Source organism: Heteronotia binoei, chromosome 18, assembly GCF_032191835.1.
Source record: "Heteronotia binoei isolate CCM8104 ecotype False Entrance Well chromosome 18, APGP_CSIRO_Hbin_v1, whole genome shotgun sequence".
Taxonomy (NCBI): Eukaryota; Metazoa; Chordata; class Lepidosauria; order Squamata; family Gekkonidae; genus Heteronotia; species Heteronotia binoei.
The window spans coordinates 29,178,338-29,197,482 of record NC_083240.1 but is presented as its reverse complement, the minus strand read 5'-3'; the positions used below and the strand labels follow the sequence as shown (position 1 = coordinate 29,197,482).

Sequence of the window (19,145 nt, the reverse complement as noted above, 5' to 3'; positions counted from 1 at the left end):
TCAAAGCAGCCATTTTCTCCAGGGGAGCTGATCTCTGCCAGCTGGAGATCAGTTGTAAAAGCGAGAGATCAGTACTGCAGCTTTAACACTCTGCGCCATGGGGCTCTACTAGGAAAGCTAACGGTCCACTAAATAAAGTTTGAGTCCAGTGGCACCTTTAAAGCCAGCAAAGTTTTATTTGCATGCTGAACTACCAAAGGTGCCACTGGACTCAAACTTTGTTCTGTTATTTCAGACCAATATGACTACTCCACCTGATTCTGTCCACTAAATAATCTGTGAAATACCACTTTGTTATCCCTTTGTATTCGTTTGCAGATATTGGTGTGCCGCACACCAGAGATGTGCTGCTTCCATTCCCCAGTCAAATTTAACTTTAAAGCTGATCAGTCTTGAAGGAAGTTGGGACTGCATCTTCTAGTAAAAATGATTAACAAAGTGTCTCTAACAGCAAAACTGAGGATGATGATTGGCCAGGGACAGTTACCGGAATATAGGGACTGTCACTGGTAAACAGGGACTGTTGGAGTATATTATGAAAACACAATTGTACAGGAAGGGACTGCTAAATGCTATTAAAATTTTGGAAAGCCTAGAGGGGATGAATTTTATGCCAGACCAATCTGAGAGCCAGTTTGGTGTACTGGTTAAGTGTGAGGACTCTTATCTGGGAGAACCGAGTTTGATTCTCCACTCCTCCACTTGCAGCTGCTGGAATGGCCTTGGGTCAGCCATAGCTATTGCAGGAGCTGTCCTTGAAAGGGCAGCTGCTGTGAGAGCCCTCTCAGCCCCACCCACCTCACAGGGTATCTGTTGTGGGGGAGGAAGAGAAAGGAGATTATAAACTGCTCTGAGTCTCTGATTTAGAGAGAAGGGTGGGCTATAAATCTGCAGTCTTCTTCTTCTTCTTCTGTTTAGGCAGAGTTGCATCATGGTCGGGGGTGGGGGGAGGAAAGGACCACAGAAACACCTAAGGTTGCCAACTTCCAGGTGGGGCTGGAGAGCTCCCAGATTTACAACTGATCTACGGACTACAGAGATCAGTCCCTTGGGGGGGGGGGGGGGAATGGCAACTTTGAAACAGCATGTACTTTCTATGAATTCATTTTTAAAATTCTACTAATTAAATGCTCTGCAGAGAGGAACTCTAGAACACTAAGAAATGGAGGGAGGAGACTGCTTAGGGAGATTCCTGATGGAGTGATCAGTGCTTCAGTGACAGCAGATATTACACCATTCTCCATCCTCCTCTCAGACCTATTTGCATGCTTCTTAGACCTGTTTGCATGCTGAGCTACCAACATACGCAAGGAAGGGGACAAAGACTGTCATGAGTAACAGCTGGAGGTAAAGGGCCAGAAGAATGAGTCTGGGCATAAAGCAGTGACCATTCCCGCTATTTGGCACGCATGCATTTTGCTACCTAAATATAATGGCCCAACCCCCCCTCCTTGATTTCTTCTGTGGTGGGAGGGGAAGCAAAAGTTCACATTGTTTTTACTGAATGAGATCAGTCCCCTTTCCCACTAAGTCAGTGACCTCTGAGTTTTTATTGAAATTCCTCTCCTGTCTCGAGGAGAAACGGGATCTCTCTGGAATGAAACGCTATGAGGAGAGTGGGGAGTGGGAGAGAAATTCTCCCCGAAGCAAAACACTTCTACCGTTCTCCATGCCCTAAACTGATCTGCGTTAAGTATAACACAGAGACCTTTATCCTTATGCAAACAAGAAGATAATTCAAAGCAGTTGTCTTCACAGATAATGAATTTTAAGGCAAAACACAGCCCGGAGAAGTAATTTCAGCCCTGCAGAGCGGCAGATTAGTATGTCTCCAAGCCTTCCCTCCACTGGAAATAATGAAGGATAGGGGCACCTTCTTTGGGGGCTAATAGAATTGGACCCCCTGGTCCAAACATTTTGGAACATGAGATCTTAGGAGACCCTCGGGTGGGAGATGAGCAGCAGGGCTGAGGTGCCTGGTGTTCCAAAAGTGCTCCTATGACCAGAATCCCAAGGGCACTCCAACGGTCTCCAGAAATTGCATGTTTTAAGGGTTGGGTTACTTAACCGTTAAAATGTGAGATTTTAACCGTTAAAATGTGAGATTTTAGGAGACAGTTGAATTGTGATGGCCGCAGGGGGTGTTGGAGTGCCTCCCTCCCCCGTAGGTTTTGGCTGTTTTCCCAATGAAGGCAACTCTGCAGTGAGCCCCTCCATGACCATTCACTGCTCTCCTGAACTCTCCCCTTGAAACATGAGATCTTTGGAGACCCTCAGGTGGGGGACAAGCAGGAGGGCTTCCTCTCCCCGCCTCGGGGGTGGGGGGTGGGGCTGATTTCCCTGGTGTTCCAAAAGTGTTCCTATGACTACAGTCCCAAGGGAAATCCAAGGTCTCCAAAAATTGCACGTTTTAAGGTTTAAGTAACCCTTTTAGGGGTGATTTAACCCTTAAAATGTGAGATTTTAGTGGACAGTTGAATTGCCATAACCTCAGGGGGGTGCTTGAGTGCCTCCCTTCCCCCAGTGAAGGCGACTCTGCAGTGAGCCCTGGCACAACCATCCACCACGCTCCTGAACTCACGTGTGACTTCACCTTGAAACATGAAATCTTAGGAGACCCTTGGGTAGATGACGAGCAGGAGGGCTTCCTCTCCCCACCTGGGGGTTGACTTCCCTGTTGTTCCAAAAGTGCTCCTATAACTACAATCCCAAGGGCAATCCAACGGTCTCCAAAAATTGCATGTTTTAAAGGTTAAAATGTGAGATTTTAGGAGACAGTTGAATAGCCATAACCTCGGGGGCTGGAGTGCCTCCCTTCCCTGTAGGTTTTGACTGTTTTCCCAGTGAATGTGACTCTGCAGTGAGCTCTACCACGACCATCCACCGCTCTCCTGAACTCACGTGTGACTTCACCTTAAAACATGAGATCTTAGGAGACCCTCGGGTGGGGGATGAGTGGAAGGGTTTCCTCTCCCCACCTGAGGGGGCTGACTTCCATGGTGTTCCAAAAGTGCTCCTATGACCACAATCTCAAGGACAATCTAACGGTCTCCAAAAATTGCATGTTTTAAGGGTTAAGTAACCCTTTTGAGGGTTACTTAACCTTTAAAACTTTGGATTTTAGGAGACAGTTGAATTGCCATAACCTCAGGGGGGTGCTGGAGTGCCTCCCTCCCCCGTAGGTTTTGGCTGTTTTCCCAATGAAGGCAACTCTGCAGTGAGCCCTGCCATGACCATCCACTGCTCTCCTGAACTCATGCGTGACTTCACCTTGAAACATGATATTTTCGAAGACCCTTTGGTGGGGGACGAGCAGGAGGGCTTCCTCTTCCAGCCTGGGGAGCTGACTTCCCTGGTGTTCCAGAAATGCTCCTATGACCACAGTCCCATGGGCAATCCAACGGTCTCCAGAAATTGCACATTTTGAGGGTTTTTTGGGGTTACTTAGCCCTTAAAACGTGAGATTTTAGGAGACAGTTGAATTGCCATAACCATAGGGGGGCGCTGGAGTGCCTCGCTTTCCCGTAGGTTTGGGCTATTTTCCCAGTGAAGGCGACTCTGCAGAGAGCCCTGCCACTACCATCTACAGGTCTCCTGAAATCACGCATGACTTCACCTTGAAACATGAGATCTTAGGGGACCCTTGGGTGGGGGATGAGCAGGAGGGCTGCCTCTCCCCTCCTGAGTGGGGGGGGGGTGACTTCCCTGGTGCTCCAAATTCCAAAGCTGCCTGCAGGCTCAAAAACTATAGGGATCCCTGGATTACTGCAAATTGGCAGCAGCTGTCCTCTGGCGGACAAAAGCCTTGCCCAATACCTGCAGCCTGAGATCTTTTAACTGGAAATGTTGAGGATTTACCCTGGGACTTCCATCATGCCAAGGATGTGCTCTGCCACTGAGCCACCGCATGCATGAGATGAATGCTGGTCAGAGTCATCCTTTGGGGTGCACGGTTGCTATCTTTAAGTTGGGAAATTTCTGGAGATTTGTCAGGTGAGGCCTGTGGAGCACAGGCTTTGGGAAGTTGAGGGACCTCAGAGGGGCCTAATGCCCTCCAAAGCACTCATTTTCTCCAGGAGGATGGAGTAGGGTTCCCAAGTCCAATTCAAGGAATATCTGGGGATTTCAGGGGTGGAGCCAGGACACATTGGGGGTAGAGTCAGGAGCAAGGTTGTGACAGGCATAATTGAACTCCAAAGACCTTTCTGGCCATCACATTTAAAGGGACCGCACACCTTTTAAATATCTTCTCTCCATTGGAAATAATGAAGGATAGGGGCATCTTCTTTGGGGGCTCATAGAATTGGACCCCCTGGTCCAATCCTTTTGAAACTTGAGATATAGTTTGGGGAGAGGAACTGGATGCTAAGTTGAAATTTTGGTGCCTCTACCTAAAAAACCAGCTCCCCCCCCCCCAAGTCCCAGAAACTCATGGATCAATTCTCCATTATACCCTGTGGGAATCAGTCTCCATAGGGAATAATGGAGTGCCCAGCAGACATATCCCTCCCCTCCCCATTTTCTGATGATCCTGAAGTGGGGGGAGGTCCTCCGAACCTGGGGATCCCCTGCCCCCACCTGGGGATTGGCAACCCTCGGACTGAGCTCGATCATCTGGTGATCAACTGTAATAGTGAGAGATCTCCAGATGTCACCTGGAGGTTGGCAGCCCCATTTGGGGGCAGCGGCACTGCCAGGGAAGATGTCTTCTCCCCTCTTCCTTCTCTCCACTTTCCTTCCTTTTCGTAGCTGCCAAGTTTGGTGTCTTTGACTGATGGCTTGATGCTGTGCCCCATTTGTCTTAGTGTTTATTTCCTTTGTGGGGAAGTACAAAATCCTGGGCTGAAATTCCCATTGAGCTGGCTTGGCCCCAAGATAAACCATCTACTTTCTGGGATTGTCGTTCTTCGGAGAAAAGAGAGAGAGAGGGAGCGACGATTTGGGGAAACCTTGCGGTTGTTTTTCCAAGTGCTTTATCTCTTCTTTGCTGCCTCTTGTACCTACAAGAATCCCTGTGAAGAAATTAAGAGTTTGAGGCTTTTCAGGGTTTCTTGGTGGGGAAGATGGTGGGGGGAATGCGACAGAGGTTTATAAAATAATACATGGTGTGGGAAAAGGGCAGAAAGGGAGCCCTTTCCCCCTCTCCAAAAACATTAGAAGTCAAGGATGCCCAGGGATGGTTGTAGCATCAGGACAAACAGAAATACCCAAAATATATGATTAGTAAGCAGGAGATATAGTATGGCTTGATTTCATCAGAATTTGGAAACTAAGCAAGGACGGTACTTGGATGAGAAACCATCAAGGGAGGTTCTACAGAGGATGGCAATGGCAAACCACCTCCACTTCTTGCTTGCCTTGAAAACCCCTTGCTGGAGTTGCCATAAGTCACTTGTGACTTAATGGCACGGTGCATATGTATGCACAATTCATTCTTAACTTATGGAACTCACTGTCACAGGATGTAACAATGGCCACTAGTGTAGATGGGTTTAAAATGGGATTGCATAACTTCATAGAGGACAGGCCTATCAAAGATTATTAGCCATGATGCCTAAATGGAACCTCCATGTTTAGAGGAAGTGTACCTCTGAAAGCCAGTTGCTGGAGAGTGAGATCAGGGGAAGGCTTTGGCCTCTGTGTCCATGCTTGCAGAGCTTTCTGGGAGTACTTTCTGGGAGGATGCTGGAGTAGAAAATGGTCAGATCCAGCAGGGCCCCTCATGATTTGTGCAAGAAGATATTAGGGGCTTGTGCCAAAATGCCAGGTGAATGAACTCCAGGAGTTGTAGACTTGGTTCCTATGACATGGAAGGTGGAGCAAACAAACAATTAGAGTGAGTGATCCAGTTAGTCAAATCAGGGAGCAAGTTGAATTGAGACATACTCTGTCCAGATTTCCTTAACCTGGAAACATTCAGTTCTGCACCTCACTGGTGCATTATTGAATGTGGGGAAGAGAAGCAGATCATGGGGTTGCCAGCTCCAGGTCTGGAGTCCAGACTCTGGACATGCCTGGAGATTTAGAGGTTGAGCCTGGGGAGGGTTGGGTGAGGAGAGGAAACTCAACAGGGTTTCCTGCCATAGTCCACCCTCCAAAGCAGCCATTTTCTCCAAGGGAACTGATCTCTGTCATCAGGACATCCATTGTAATTCCAGGAGATCTCCAGCTACCATCTGTAGTTTGGCAACCCTAAAGCAGAATCACACCCACTTTACAAAGTAGTGTTTTCCTGCATAGCTGGAGAGTCATGTACCTTAGCTGGAGGTAGCCCCACTTTGCTGCTTTATTGATTTGCCACTCAGCCGTCAAGTTTGCTATTAGAAGAAGTGGGAGGCTCTTGAGGCAATGCAAGGTGGAGTGGGGTAGAGATGGGAGGCAGAGTTCAGTGGTCAGGCATCTGCTTTGCACAAAAGGTCCCAGATTTAATCCCCAACATCTCCAGTTAAAAGGATCATGTAGCAGGTGGTGGGAAAGACTTCCACCTGACACCTGACGGACACTGCTGGTCAGAAGAGTGTAAGAGTGAAATCAACAAAGCAATGGTCTGACTCAGGACAGCTTTGTGTGTTCATGAGATAAAGGATAAATGACCACCCAAATGACCCAACCCAAATCAACCCTCTCTGGATTCTATAATGCAGGGTTTGAACAGGCCAACCTTTCTCCATTTCCCTCTCCTTCCCCTCCCACATGATCTTAAGGAGCATGCCCAGGCCTCATAGGGTTGCCACCTCTGGGTTGGGAAATGCCTGGAGATTTTGGGGGTGGAGCCTGGGGAAGGCAGGGTCTGGGGTGGGATAGAATCTACTGATCTCTGTAGCCTGGGGAACAATTTCAATAGCAAAAGAGAGCTCCAGGTGCCAGTGTCTTTGAATATTGTTTGGAAACACTTTCTGTGCCCTTGTGAAGGATTAATGTTATTTGCAGTCACGAAACGCTGCGGAAATATCAGTGTTAATTTTGAGTTGAACTGGAGTCTCTTTGCATAACTACTAATGGCGCACCCTATGCATGAAGAATGACTGAAGCAGGAAGTGTCAAGTCGACCCCCTGCACGTCAGGACTCCTCCTTGTTAATCATTGTTAATTATTGCAATCGTACCTTGTCTTATTATTTTGTTATTTGGTCACTATAACAACGTGGTTGTATTTTTTTTGCCACCTGGAGGTTGGCAGCTATACTTATCAGGGTATGTGTTAGGGATGCCAGCCTCCAGGTGGGAGCTGGAGATCCTCTGGAATTACAGCTCATCTCTAGACTGCAGAGATCAGTTCCCTTGGAGAAAATGGATGCTTTGGACGGTGGCCTGTGTGGCATCGCACCCCACTGAGGTCCCTGTCCTCCCCAGGCTTTATCCCCCAAGCTCCAATAGTTTCCCAACCTGGATCTGGCAACCCTACTTCCCTATCCCCTGCCAATGGCCAGGGGGGACCTGGCAACCTTATTGTGCACGCACATGTTAGGACTGCCAGCTTTCTGTTGGGATCTGGAAATCCCCCAGAATTGCAGCTCATCTCCAGACTCCGGAGATCCATTCCTCCGGAGAAAATGAATGCTTTGGAAGGAGTCTTTATGGCACTGTATTCCACTAAGGTCCCTGACCTCCACAGGCTGTATCTCCAAATCTCCAGGAATTTCCCAACCTGGATCTGGCAACCATACCCACCTTCCCTTGCTAGTAGCTAGGGGAGGCAATCCTACTGTGTATGTGTGTTTGTGTCTCCTTCTAGTGCATTTATGGAGGCATATTTTTTTGCATTCCAGGGGAGTCCCTGCAGCATAAAAGAACTTCAGCTTTGTCTGCAGGAGGCCATAGTTTTGCTTTCCTGATTGACACGAACCACCCACTTTATTATTATTATTAGCTATTGTTAAAAAGAAAAATGGCGACACAGCAGAATCCAGTGACGTCTCTAGAGGGAATTACAAGAAAGCGGGTTGCAGTTTGACAGAACCAAGACTTTCCTTTCCAAGCTGTACCCCCTTCTGTTTATACCCTGGGCTTAAACAATTGCCTGAAAGTCAATTAAACGGTGTTAAAATATGCTTTTGAGGAAAGACTTTCCCCTCCCTTGTTTGCCTTGGTCTGCTGTGTTGGAAGGCCTTTGGGGATTCTTAAAATGGAAAATGTTTCACAGTCTGCAAATATTGATATTTAACTGAATAACCAGTTAGGAAAATTATACATTTGAGGATTTCTCTCTCTCTCTCTCTCTGTTAGGAAGTGCTGTTCAAACTCCTTGACTAGGTCTAAAGTGGAATCGTCTGCTTTTTAGCAGATAGACTGTGTCAGAAGCTATAAAACTGACTATAGCAGGGGTGGCCAAACTGGCAGCCACATGTTGCTCTTTCGCACATATTGTGTGGCTCTCTTGTCTCTTTAAATTACTTCTCCAAGCCAAGTCAGCGGCTTGGAGAATGCATTTGAAGTTAAAGTTGCTTTCCTACCAACTCTCCTCTATGTATGTATGTATGTATGTATGTATGTATGTATGTATCTATCTATCTATCTATCTATCTATCTATCTATCTATCTATCTATCTATCTATCTATCTATCTATCTATCTATCTATCATCTATCTATCATCTATCTATCTATCTATCTATCTATCTATCTATCTATCTATCTATCTATCTATCTATCTATCTATCATCCGTCTGTCATCTTCCTTCCTTCCTTCCTTCCTTCCTTCCTTCCTTCCTTCCTTCCTTCCTTCCTTCCTTCCTTCCTTCAACATCTGATGTTCATGTCTTGCTGCTTTCAAACATCTGGCATTTATTCTATGCGGCTCTTATGTTAGGAAAGTTTGGCCACCCCTGGACTATAGAGTCCCCCTGGAATTACAACTAATCTCCAGACTACAGAGATCCATTCCCCTGGAGAAAATGGAAGCTTCATAGTGTGGACTGTATGGCATCACATCCCTGCTGATCTCCCTCTTCATCTAGGGATGCCAGCCTCCAGTTGGGACCTGGAATTACAGCTCACCTCCAGACTACAAAGATCAGCTCTGCTGGAGAAAATGGATGATTTGGAGGGTGGACTCTGGTATTATTCTTCATTGAGGCCCCTGTCCTCCCCAGGATCCACCCCCAAATCTCTAGGAGTTTCCCAGCCTAGATCTGGCAATCCAACCCCCCTCCTCTGCTGGTGGCCAGGGGAGATGTGGTAACCCTAAATCCATGTGGAGGCCGGGGCTGGTAACCCTGTTTGGAAGTGGACCCTGGGAAGAGTGGGATGTTTGGGGAGGGGAGGGACCTCAGCAGGGTCTGAGAACTTAGTGTCAAGGCTTTTTTTGAGCAGGAACACACAGGAATGCCAGTTTCAGCTGGCTTGGCATCAGGGGGTGTGGCCTAATATGCAAATGAATTCCTGCTGAGCTTTTTCTACACAAAAGCCTTGTGTGAAACAATGGTGGCATCAGGGGTATGTGGCCTAATATGAAAATGAGTTCTTGCTGGGCTTTTTTCTAAAAAAAAAAAAAAAAAAGCCCTGCGTCTAGTGTCTACCCTCCAAAGCAGCCATTTTCTTCAAGTAAACTAAACTCTCTAGCCTGGAGAACAGCTGTAATTCCGGGAGGTCTCCAGGCCAGTGCTCCCTCTAAGCTGTGGAGTCTTGTGAGCAATAATTCTGCTTCATGAGCTACTGGCATAAAAGTTGTGAGCTCCTGCATCAATTAGTTTGATCTGGAGCTGTTTTTCCTGAGCTAAGATGAAAATGTGTGAGCTGGAGGCTAAAAACCTGAGAGCTAGCTCACACTAACTCGGCTTAGAGGGAACACTGCTATAGGCCACACCTGGGGGCTGGCAACTAATTGTGGGCCCCACCAAAGCTCTGGGCCCTCACAGCTGTCGGACTTCAGAGTGTGCTGCTGCTAGTGCTGATCAAAGTCAAGCAAGTTTGGAAAGGTCTGAGGAGTCTACCCTTCAAAGCAGCCGTTTTTTCCAAAGGTAGAGAAAATCAGCAGGTTCCAGTGTCAGTGCAAAATCTCAATATAAATCACCAGATAACAATAATACTTTCACACATGCAGTGTGTATGCAAACTCTATTCATCAAAAATCATGCGTCTGTATAAACATCACATGTTACTGATAACCACTCAAAAATTCAAAACTGGAAACAGAGTACATTCCACTCTCCCAAAAGGTCTGCTGTTTATAGTCCCTTGGAGGCAAAAGGTAAAGGTAGTCCCCTGTGCAAGCACCAGTCGTTTTCAGCTCTGGGGTGACGTTGCTTTCACAACGTTTTCACGGCAGACTTTTTACGGGCTGGTTTGCCATTGCCTTCCCCAGTCATCTACACTTCCCCTCCCCCAGCAAGCTGGGTACTCATTTTACCCACCTCGGAAGGATGGAAGGCTGAGTCAAAGCTTTCCCGTTATAAACTTGTATCCAGCGACTTGGGTGGAGTCCTCCAACTTCCAATAGAAAACTTACCAATGAGAGAGTAAGGGACCATAAGAAGGGGGTTCCTCAAGGTTTTGCAGATCTGGTCCTTTGTCAGCCTTTTCTCCCACAAACTTAACTCCTGGAGCCACAGTACATATATTTCAAACACGGATCAACGCATGTCAATTTGATTCTCTGTTCCTGGCTCTCCGATGGCTTGAAGAATGCATTTAAAATTAAAGTTGCTTTCTTTCCACCCCTCTCTCCATCCCTCATTTATTTGCCTGCCTGCCTGCCTCCCTCCCTGTCTTGTGGTTCTCAAACATCTGACGTTTATTCAGGGCCAGTGCTGGGCTTTCTGGCGCTCTAGGTGAATCACCCACTAGCACCCCCACTTCCCATTATTAAAAAATGTAGGGAAAATGAAGAGCGCCAGACTTGAAACTTTTCGCATTTGTAATTTACTGATTTTTAATTTTAATTTTTTTTTAAAAAAAAATGTGATATGTTATGAATTGTGAGAATAAGTGCTTGCTGGCCACACCAGGAAAGAGGGAGGCGGGATAGGATGAGGTGGGAGACCAAGTCACACATCAGGGAGAGGGGGGCGGCTTGGCTTTGTTGAGGGCAGCTTGGTGATGGGAGAAGACAAGGTGACAGTGGTCAGGAGCCAGAGTCATGCGTCTAGGCCAGGTGGTGCCCTAGGCGACTGCCTACTTTGCCTACTCCCACGAACCGGCCCTGTGTTTATTCTATGTGGCTTTCATATTAAGCAAGTTTGGCCGCCCCTGGTCGAAAAGAAACAGAACAAATTGCAGTGTACACTTGAGCCTACAGAGGCAGTGATTTATTGTAATTTAGGGGCAGTCCTTTGGTAAAACGAGCACCTGTAGTAGAACACGGAATCTGGTGTGCCAACTCCTTCTTCCTGGTCATTTCTGCAAGAGCCGCTCCTCCTTGTGTGATGTGCTGTTTGCTCTGCTTCTCCCCCCATGGACTTCAAAGACCGTCCCCCCCTCCCCATTCCATTCCTGCTTTTAAAATTACAGCTCCATGTGGTCAAAGCCATGTCACTCCCATAAAGATTATAGGGTGCATCCGACAGAAATGGGAAAGCCTTTAATAATGTTTTATTGCTAGGAAATCCTTGATCCTGGAATGCCAGGTTTAACGGCATAGGGTAATGTAAACAAAGTTCAGTCCCCCACCTCCCCCGCTTTTAAATCTGTTTTCTAGACTTTAGAGCTGCTTAACCGACTTCCCACCTCTTCCTTTCCCAAGGTTTCCTCCTGGCATGAAAATGACAGCTGCTCCAAGGGTAGAGTTAAGTTTTCTTGTTGAGGTCAAAAATGGATGGGATGTCTGTGAATGGAATCTTCTCAGCATGGTTTCCGACACAATTACAGCTATACAGGGAACTGATTTAGAAGTAGAAGAAGATATTGGATTTATATCCCACCCTCCACTCCGAATCTTAGAGTCTCAGAGCGGCTCACGATCTCCTTTATCTTCCTCCGCCACAACAAACACCCTGTGAGGTGGGTGGGTCTGAAAGAGTTCTCCCAGAAGCTACCCTTTCAAGCACAGCTCTGTGAGAGCTAGGGCTAACCCAAGGCCATTCCAGCAGATACAAGTGGAGGAGTGGGGAATCAAACCCAGTTCTCCCATATAAGAGTCCATTCACTTAACCACTATACCAAACTGGCTCTCTTTAGACTGGGTAGCTATACAGGAATCATCCTTGTCTGTGGTGGGTCTTGTTTTGCTGTTTTCATACTTGGCATCTTATTATCTTCTGACAAAAAGTACAAACCTGGAGAGCCAGTGTGGTGTAGTGGTTGGAGTGTACAGCTAGGATCGGAGAGACCCAGATTCGAATCCCTTACTTAGCCATGGAAAACTTGCAAAGTGACTTCAGGACAGTCATTTTGGTTACTTTCACACATACTAAATACGGTGCAGTTTCAATCCACTCCAGCGATTGTTTGCAAGTGGATTTTGCCATTTCATGCAGTAAAATCCAGTTACAAAGGACATTGAGAGAGGATTGAAAGTGCATTATTTAGTGTGTGAGAAAGCGACTTTTCTCTCAGGTAAACCTACCTCACAGGGTTGTTATGAGGATAAATGGAGTAGAGGAGACTGATGCTGTAACCTGTGTACATTTTTTAAAAAACTAATGTAAAATAGGGGAAAATCTGTGGCTTAATAAATACCGTTTTCGCACACAGCTAACCTCGCAGTCACAATCCTGTTCCCTCCGCAGCATCCGGTTGGATTTCGCACCATCTGCGCTGGAGTTTCAGGAAGTGCCGCGGCTTTTGCGTAGCAAACGTAAACCGCTAAAACCCAGTTTACGTTTGCTACGCAGAAGCCGCGGCACTTCCTGTAACTCCGGCGCAGATGGTGCGAAATCCGACCAGACGCTGCGGAGGGAACAGGATTGTGACTGCGTGGTGAGCTGTGTGCGAAAACGGTAAAAGAGTAGCTTCATGGGAAGTGCATGCAGAAAGTCTCCGAAGGATGAACCCCCTGGCATGTCCAGTTAAAGGATATCAGGTAGCGGGTATTGGAAAAGACCTCTGGTACTGTGGCACAGAGTGGTAAAGCTGCAGTACTGCAGTCCTAAGCTCTGCTCACGACCTGAGTTTGATCCCGGCGGAAGCTGGGTTCAGGTAGCCAGCTCCAGGTTGACTCAGCCTTCCATCCTTTCGAGGTCGGTAAAATGGGTACCCAGCTTGCTGGAGGGAAAGTGTAGATGACTGGGGAAAGCAATGACAAACCACCCCATAAAAAGTTTGCCGTGAAAACGCCATGATGCGACATCACCCCAGAGTAGGAAACGACTGGTGCTTGCACAGGGGACTTTTTACTGAACTTTAGATGAGCTCATGATCTGCCACAGTATAAGGCCGTTTGCGGTGTTCAACAACGTTAGAGATCATGAATGTCCAGATGTCAGAATACCTTCTTGGCTTCATGAGTCGGATTGATTTGCAGTATTCTTGTGTGCTTTTATCTCTTTTTAGTACAGAGCCGTGAGTTTTCGTCACTTGCCTTCCAAACGAATGCCTTTGCTGTGACAAACAGTTCAGCTTTCGCTAACCTCCCGCTTTGCTCTCCCCCTCCACAGGCACTGGTGTCACTACACGGTCACCCGGATGGTTTCCTGCCAGGTGCAGAACGGCTCAGAGACAGTGATCCAGAGGGTTTATCAAAGTTGCCGGTGGCCAGGACCTTGTGCCAACTTAGTGAGGTAAAAGCCCGCTTGACCATTTCGCCTGAATGAATCCAGCTGGGGAGTGAGCGGTTCTCTCTGGGCGGATAGGCAGCTCAGAGGAATCCGCACCGGTGGCTCTCTGGGGGACAGGGGAAAGCATTCCGGATGCAGCCAATTGAAAGCAGGCCCTGGCACTTGGCAGCATTCCTAATCCGTCTTTGTCACAACTCTCTCCTCAAGCCACCGCCAGGGAGGATGAATTAAGGATTTCACAGTGTGTGTTCAGACTCCGGGTGTGTAGGATCATTATACGGTGGTTGCTGTGTTTTCAAAGGGACTGAATTGAGGATATTTGCACGGCTAGCTTTTTAACTGCCCTTGGTAGCTGAAGAGAGGCTGTGACACAGTGGCGAAGGGCGTGCTTGGAATCCAGGTGCCAGGGTAGGGTTGCTGGGTCTGTGTTGGAAAACACCTGGAGACTTTTGGGGTGGATCCAAGAGAGGGTGGGGTTGGGGAAGGGAGAGGCCTCAGCAAGGTACAATGCCATCGAGTCCAAAGCAGCCAGTTTCTCCAGGGGAGCTGACCTCTGCCAGCTGGAGATCAGTTGTAAAAGTGGGAGATCTCCAGGCCCCACCAGGGGCAGTCTCTAGCATCTTCAGTTTTAACGGTTTGGGAAGGAGATGATGAGAAAGACATCAGCCTGAGAGCCCCTGCCGATCAGAGTAGACTTTGATAGACCAAAGGTCTGACTCAGTATAAAGCAGCATCATGGCTGCCATATACCAAGTCAGACTTTTCATCTTAGATTGCGTTCAGCTCTGTGCTACGTATCCAGCACATTTTTGTTCTGTCCTCCATGCTATGAGTTCAGGGCGGCATATGTGGTTCTCCCCTCCTTATTCTCTCAACAACCCTGTAAGGTTGTTCTCGCAACAACCCTGGCCTAGAGGAAGAAAAATGATTGACCTGAGTTCACCAAATGCACTTCATGTCAGAGGCGAGATTGGAATCCAGATCTTCTAGAACTCTAACCCAGGCGGCTGCAGGACTGTGCCCACGAGTGCCATGATACCCAGTAACACTTTTCCTGGCATCTGCCAAGTATTATTAGAATGTGGGCAGGGTCAGTGGGCTTCTAAGCCCAAGGAGGGCTTCTAAATGGCCATTGGAGATCTAATTGAGAGCCAGTGTGTAGTAGTAGTCAAGAGTGGCAGACTAGTATCTGGAAGACCCACTCGGGCCATGGGTGGGTGACCTTGGGCCAGTCACACTTTCTCACCCTAGCCTACCTCCCAGGGTGGTTGTGAGGATAAAATGGAAGAGGAGAGAAGGATGTAAGCTGCTTTGGGTCCCCACAGAGGGAAAAGGTGGGATGTAAATGATTTCAATAAATTAATAAATGATTAGCGGTGTCAATTTTTAAAAAATTGCTTTGGCAGCAGCTGCCACCACAACACAAGATTCTTTACTGTGTGACTGAAGGTAAGCTCAGCTGGGCATGTCAAGAAAACAATTTAAAGTAGTGTGTTCATGTTAAAAGGCTGGGGTTTTTTTAAAGCAGGAACGCACAGGAATGCAGTTCCGGCTGGCTTGCGCCAGGGGGTGTGGTTTAATATGCAAATGAGTTCCTGCTGGTGAGACAATGGTGACATCAAGGGGTGTGACCGTATATGCAAATGAGCCCCTGCTGGGCTTTTTCTACCAAAAAAGCCCTGTTAAAAGGCATCCTGTTAAGCAGAGCTTCCACCTGATCTGTTGAAGAGTTAATATCAGAGATGCATGACCCTGCTCCCTGACATTTTTTGGTTGTCTCCGCGTCCTGCAGCAGCCATTTTGTAGTTGTACTCACCACTCTGCATCAGCATTCCAAAGGTGCCTGCTAGCTTAAAAATGTATCCAGCCAGTGTGGTATAGTGGTTAAGAGCAGCAAACTCTTATCTGGAGAACTGGGTTTGATTCTGCACTCATCCTCTGCATGAAGCCTGCTGGGTAACCTTGGGTCAATCACAGTTTTTTCAGAATTTTCTCAGCCCCTTAACTATCCTATAGGGTGCCTGTTGCGGGGAGAAGGGAAAGCGATTGCAAGTCACTTTGAGATTCCTTAAGGTAAAAAAAAGTGGGGTATAAAAGCCAACTCTTCTCCTCCTGCTTTCCCACAATTCAAAATATTTCAGAGTTTGGCTTCTCAGTTTGTGGCGCAATGAAGATATACAACAGAAGCCCTTTAAAAAAATTATCATACACTTGCAATAAGGGTGGGAAAGTTCTCGGTTTACAATTAGGAACCCCCCCTCCCCAATCTGCCCACAAACATGTCTCAGTTAATCATCTGAATGGAGTTTTAAATCCCCACAGCGTTTGGTGAGAAAGGCAAAATGTTATATATAGAAGGGAGGCTGAGCCAGACTCTGTACCTTGCCAGCCCAAGCTCTGCAGTATACACATCTCTGTTTCCTTTCAGGCTCTCCAAATATGGGTTGCGATTTTGTATCCTTCTCTTTCAGCAGTGAGAATTTGTCTTTAGACTTATCAGAACAAAATTTGACCTTCATACTTTAAAAAAAAAATCCAAGATATTTCTTTCACATATCTTTTCCTGCCAAAAGACACCCCCCCCCCCTTTTCTCTGTTCTGCTAGCTTTCCATAAAGTAAGGAGTTTCTAGTCTGGAGGAGAAGGTAGTCATGTGAGTTCACACCGGAAACATTCTTATTTTTAAAAATGCACAATAGCAACATTGGGCTCTTGGGCGTCATACCAACAGCAGCATTTTTGGTGCATGCAATGTTAGTTTTGAAGATCTTTGGCATCAATATTGCAGGGGTGGGCTGCTGTACTTCTATGGAATTAGTAAAATATTTTCAGGAATGGTGATTATTTCATTTGTACAACACCTTCCCTTCTTAAAGGAAGAAACTTCTGCTTGCATGAAATCTAAGGTTCCAAGTTCAAAGTTGGAGACTACCCAGAGGTTTGGGGGGATGGAGCCTGAGGAGAGCAGGGTTTGGGGAGGGGAGGAACTTCTGTGAGATATAATGCTATAGAGCAGGGGTGGCCAATGGCAGCTCTCCAGATGTTTTTTGCCTACAACTCTCATCAGCCCCAGCCATTGGCCATGCTGGCTGGGGCTGATGGGAGTTGTAGGCAAAAAACCTGGAGAGCTACTGTTGGCCACCCCTGCTACAGAACCCACCCTCCAAAGTGGCCATTTTCTCCAGGTGAAATGAACTCTCTCACTCTGTTTGAGATAGGGTTGCCAATCTCCAGTTAGGGGCAGGGGATCCCCCGGTTTGAAGGCCCTCCCCCCTCTTCAGGGTTATCAGAAAGTGGGAGGTGGGGGAGGGAAATGTCTGCTGGGCACTCCATTATTCCCTATGGAGACCGATTCCCATAGGGTATAATGGAGATTTGATCCGTGGGTATCTGGGACTCGGGGGGGGGGCTGTTCTTTCAGGTAGAGGCACCAAATTTTCAGTACAGCATCTGGTGCCTCTCCCCAAAACACCTTCCCAGTTTCAAAAAGATTGGACCAGGGATCCAACTCTATGAGCTCCAAAAGAAGGTGCCTCATCCTTCATTATTTCTAATGGAGGGAAGGCATTCAAAAGGTGTGCCATCCCTTCAAACATGATGGCCAGAACTCCCTTTGGAGTTCAATTATGCTTTCATACCCTTGCTCCTGGCTCCACCCCCAAAGTCTCCTGGCTCCACTCCCAAAGTCCCCAGATATTTCTTGAATTGAGACCTGCCAACCCTAGTTTGAGAACTGTTGGTCTTCAGGTGCATAATTCAGCATTTTTGTTGAAGCAAAGCAGATGTGCTTCAAGTCAATGTCTGGGTGAACTTCTCCTCTCTTCTACACCACCTTGGGTTCAGCAATTGTTCGATATCAATGCAGTAAATCCATGTAATTAAGGAACAGAGGGAAACCACATTTCCTAATTTCTAATTCTCCTTCTCCATAAATGGAATTGGAAGTGGCCCCCCCCCCTCCGCCTGCAAGAATCTCTGGAGTGTTCTGTTGGCGAAACAAACCAGATAGGAGGGGAAGATAAACACCAGACTTCTTATCTTGCAGAATGGAAGCAACTTTGATCCTAATCTGAAACACAGTTCTGTGCAAATGCCTTCCCTTGCAAAAATTCTAAACATTGCAGGGAAAACATCTTAAACATGCAGGAAAGAGACACTTCCTGTGTGGTCTCTCTGGGTCCCCACTCTCCACTTTTCCTTGACCTGATCCAAACTTGGTCTTCACTATTATTTTCTTGTCTTCCTGACCTGCTTCTGCTCTTGAAAGTCCTGACTTATGAAATGAAACTTCAGTGCAGAATGTTGATTTTTCTTTCTTTCTGGTTATGCATTCAAAATGAGGCACGTCAGAAGCACTCTTTTTAAACATTCATATGTGAATACACACACACACACAAATTTATACACACAAATATACATACATACACACACACACTTCACATCATGAAATGAAGAACTGTATGCAGCTTGTTTTAACCCTTCAAGCAATTTTGAACAAAGCATGAATCAGTCCCCCCATAACAGTAGAGCTCTAGATCACGCAGTGTTTGTTTGCATTATTTGCAATCCACCTTTCTCATAGCAACTCAAGGTGGGTTACATAGAGCAGGTCAACCTGGCTTAAGGCTGCTGGGGGCGGGGTCAGGTCAGCCTGACTTATGGGTGCTGGGGGCGGGGCTAGCTAGAGCTTTTCTTGTGACCTGGCATTGAGGCTTGTGTGGACAGGTGCCAAGTCGCGACCTAGCAAATGGGAAATGCTGACATGGAGTGAGTCAGTAAATCAACAAAATGGGACATTCAATAAGCAATGCCTTAGGATTGTAGAACCAACCAGAAATCTAAAAGATAGAACTGAAGCATGACACAGCCGTGACCTGGATAGCCCAGGCAAGCCTGATCTCATCAGATCTCAGAAGCTAAGCAGGGTTGTCGCTGGCAAGTTCGTGGCTGGGAGACCGTCAAGGAATACCAGCAGTCGGGCGGCAGGGGCAGGCTTCATTCAGCCACCTCTTTGAATATCCTCCAGGCTCCCCTAAGGGGTCAGTAACCAGAGGTCGCCATAACTAGAACGCGCACACACACACATTTTAAGAAGTGTTAACTTGACACACAAAGTATTAACATGACATACTGTTGTTGTTTTTCTTTTTCTTCTTTTTATCCAAGTCACAGTCGGTCTAGGACACCCTGGGGGTCACCCCTGGCCGCTAACTTCCCTGGACTGCAGCTGGGAACAAGCTGGGATCTACTTTCTCTTTTGTTCTGAGCAACGCCCCAAAGAGAGGAGAAATCTCTGCTCTCCGTCTAATGAAGGCTTTGAAAAATACATTTCCGAGAATTGTGTGGTAGCATGAAGATGCTTGCCAAGGACTGTGGCAATTTGTCTGTAGCCCTTGGGTTTCCATAGCTCCATTCTTTGGCTTTCTGAATAACTATGCTACAGGGAGCTGGGGGTAATGCTGGGCTTTGCAGCCTGGCGGGAGACCAGAGACAACTG

At 47.1% G+C, this 19,145-nt stretch overlaps 1 protein-coding gene across 6 annotated transcripts in view; it reads left to right on the top strand.

Annotated features, from left to right (window-relative positions):
• Nucleotides 1-19,145, top strand: part of COL26A1 (collagen type XXVI alpha 1 chain) — a 172,457-nt gene that overhangs the window by 13,862 nt on the left and 139,450 nt on the right. For all 6 annotated transcript variants that reach the window (XM_060258953.1, XM_060258948.1, XM_060258950.1 and 3 more), the window contains exon 2: nt 13,530-13,652. In XM_060258953.1, coding sequence (XP_060114936.1) covers nt 13,530-13,652 — 123 coding nt within the window. The remainder of the gene's footprint in view (nt 1-13,529; nt 13,653-19,145) is intronic.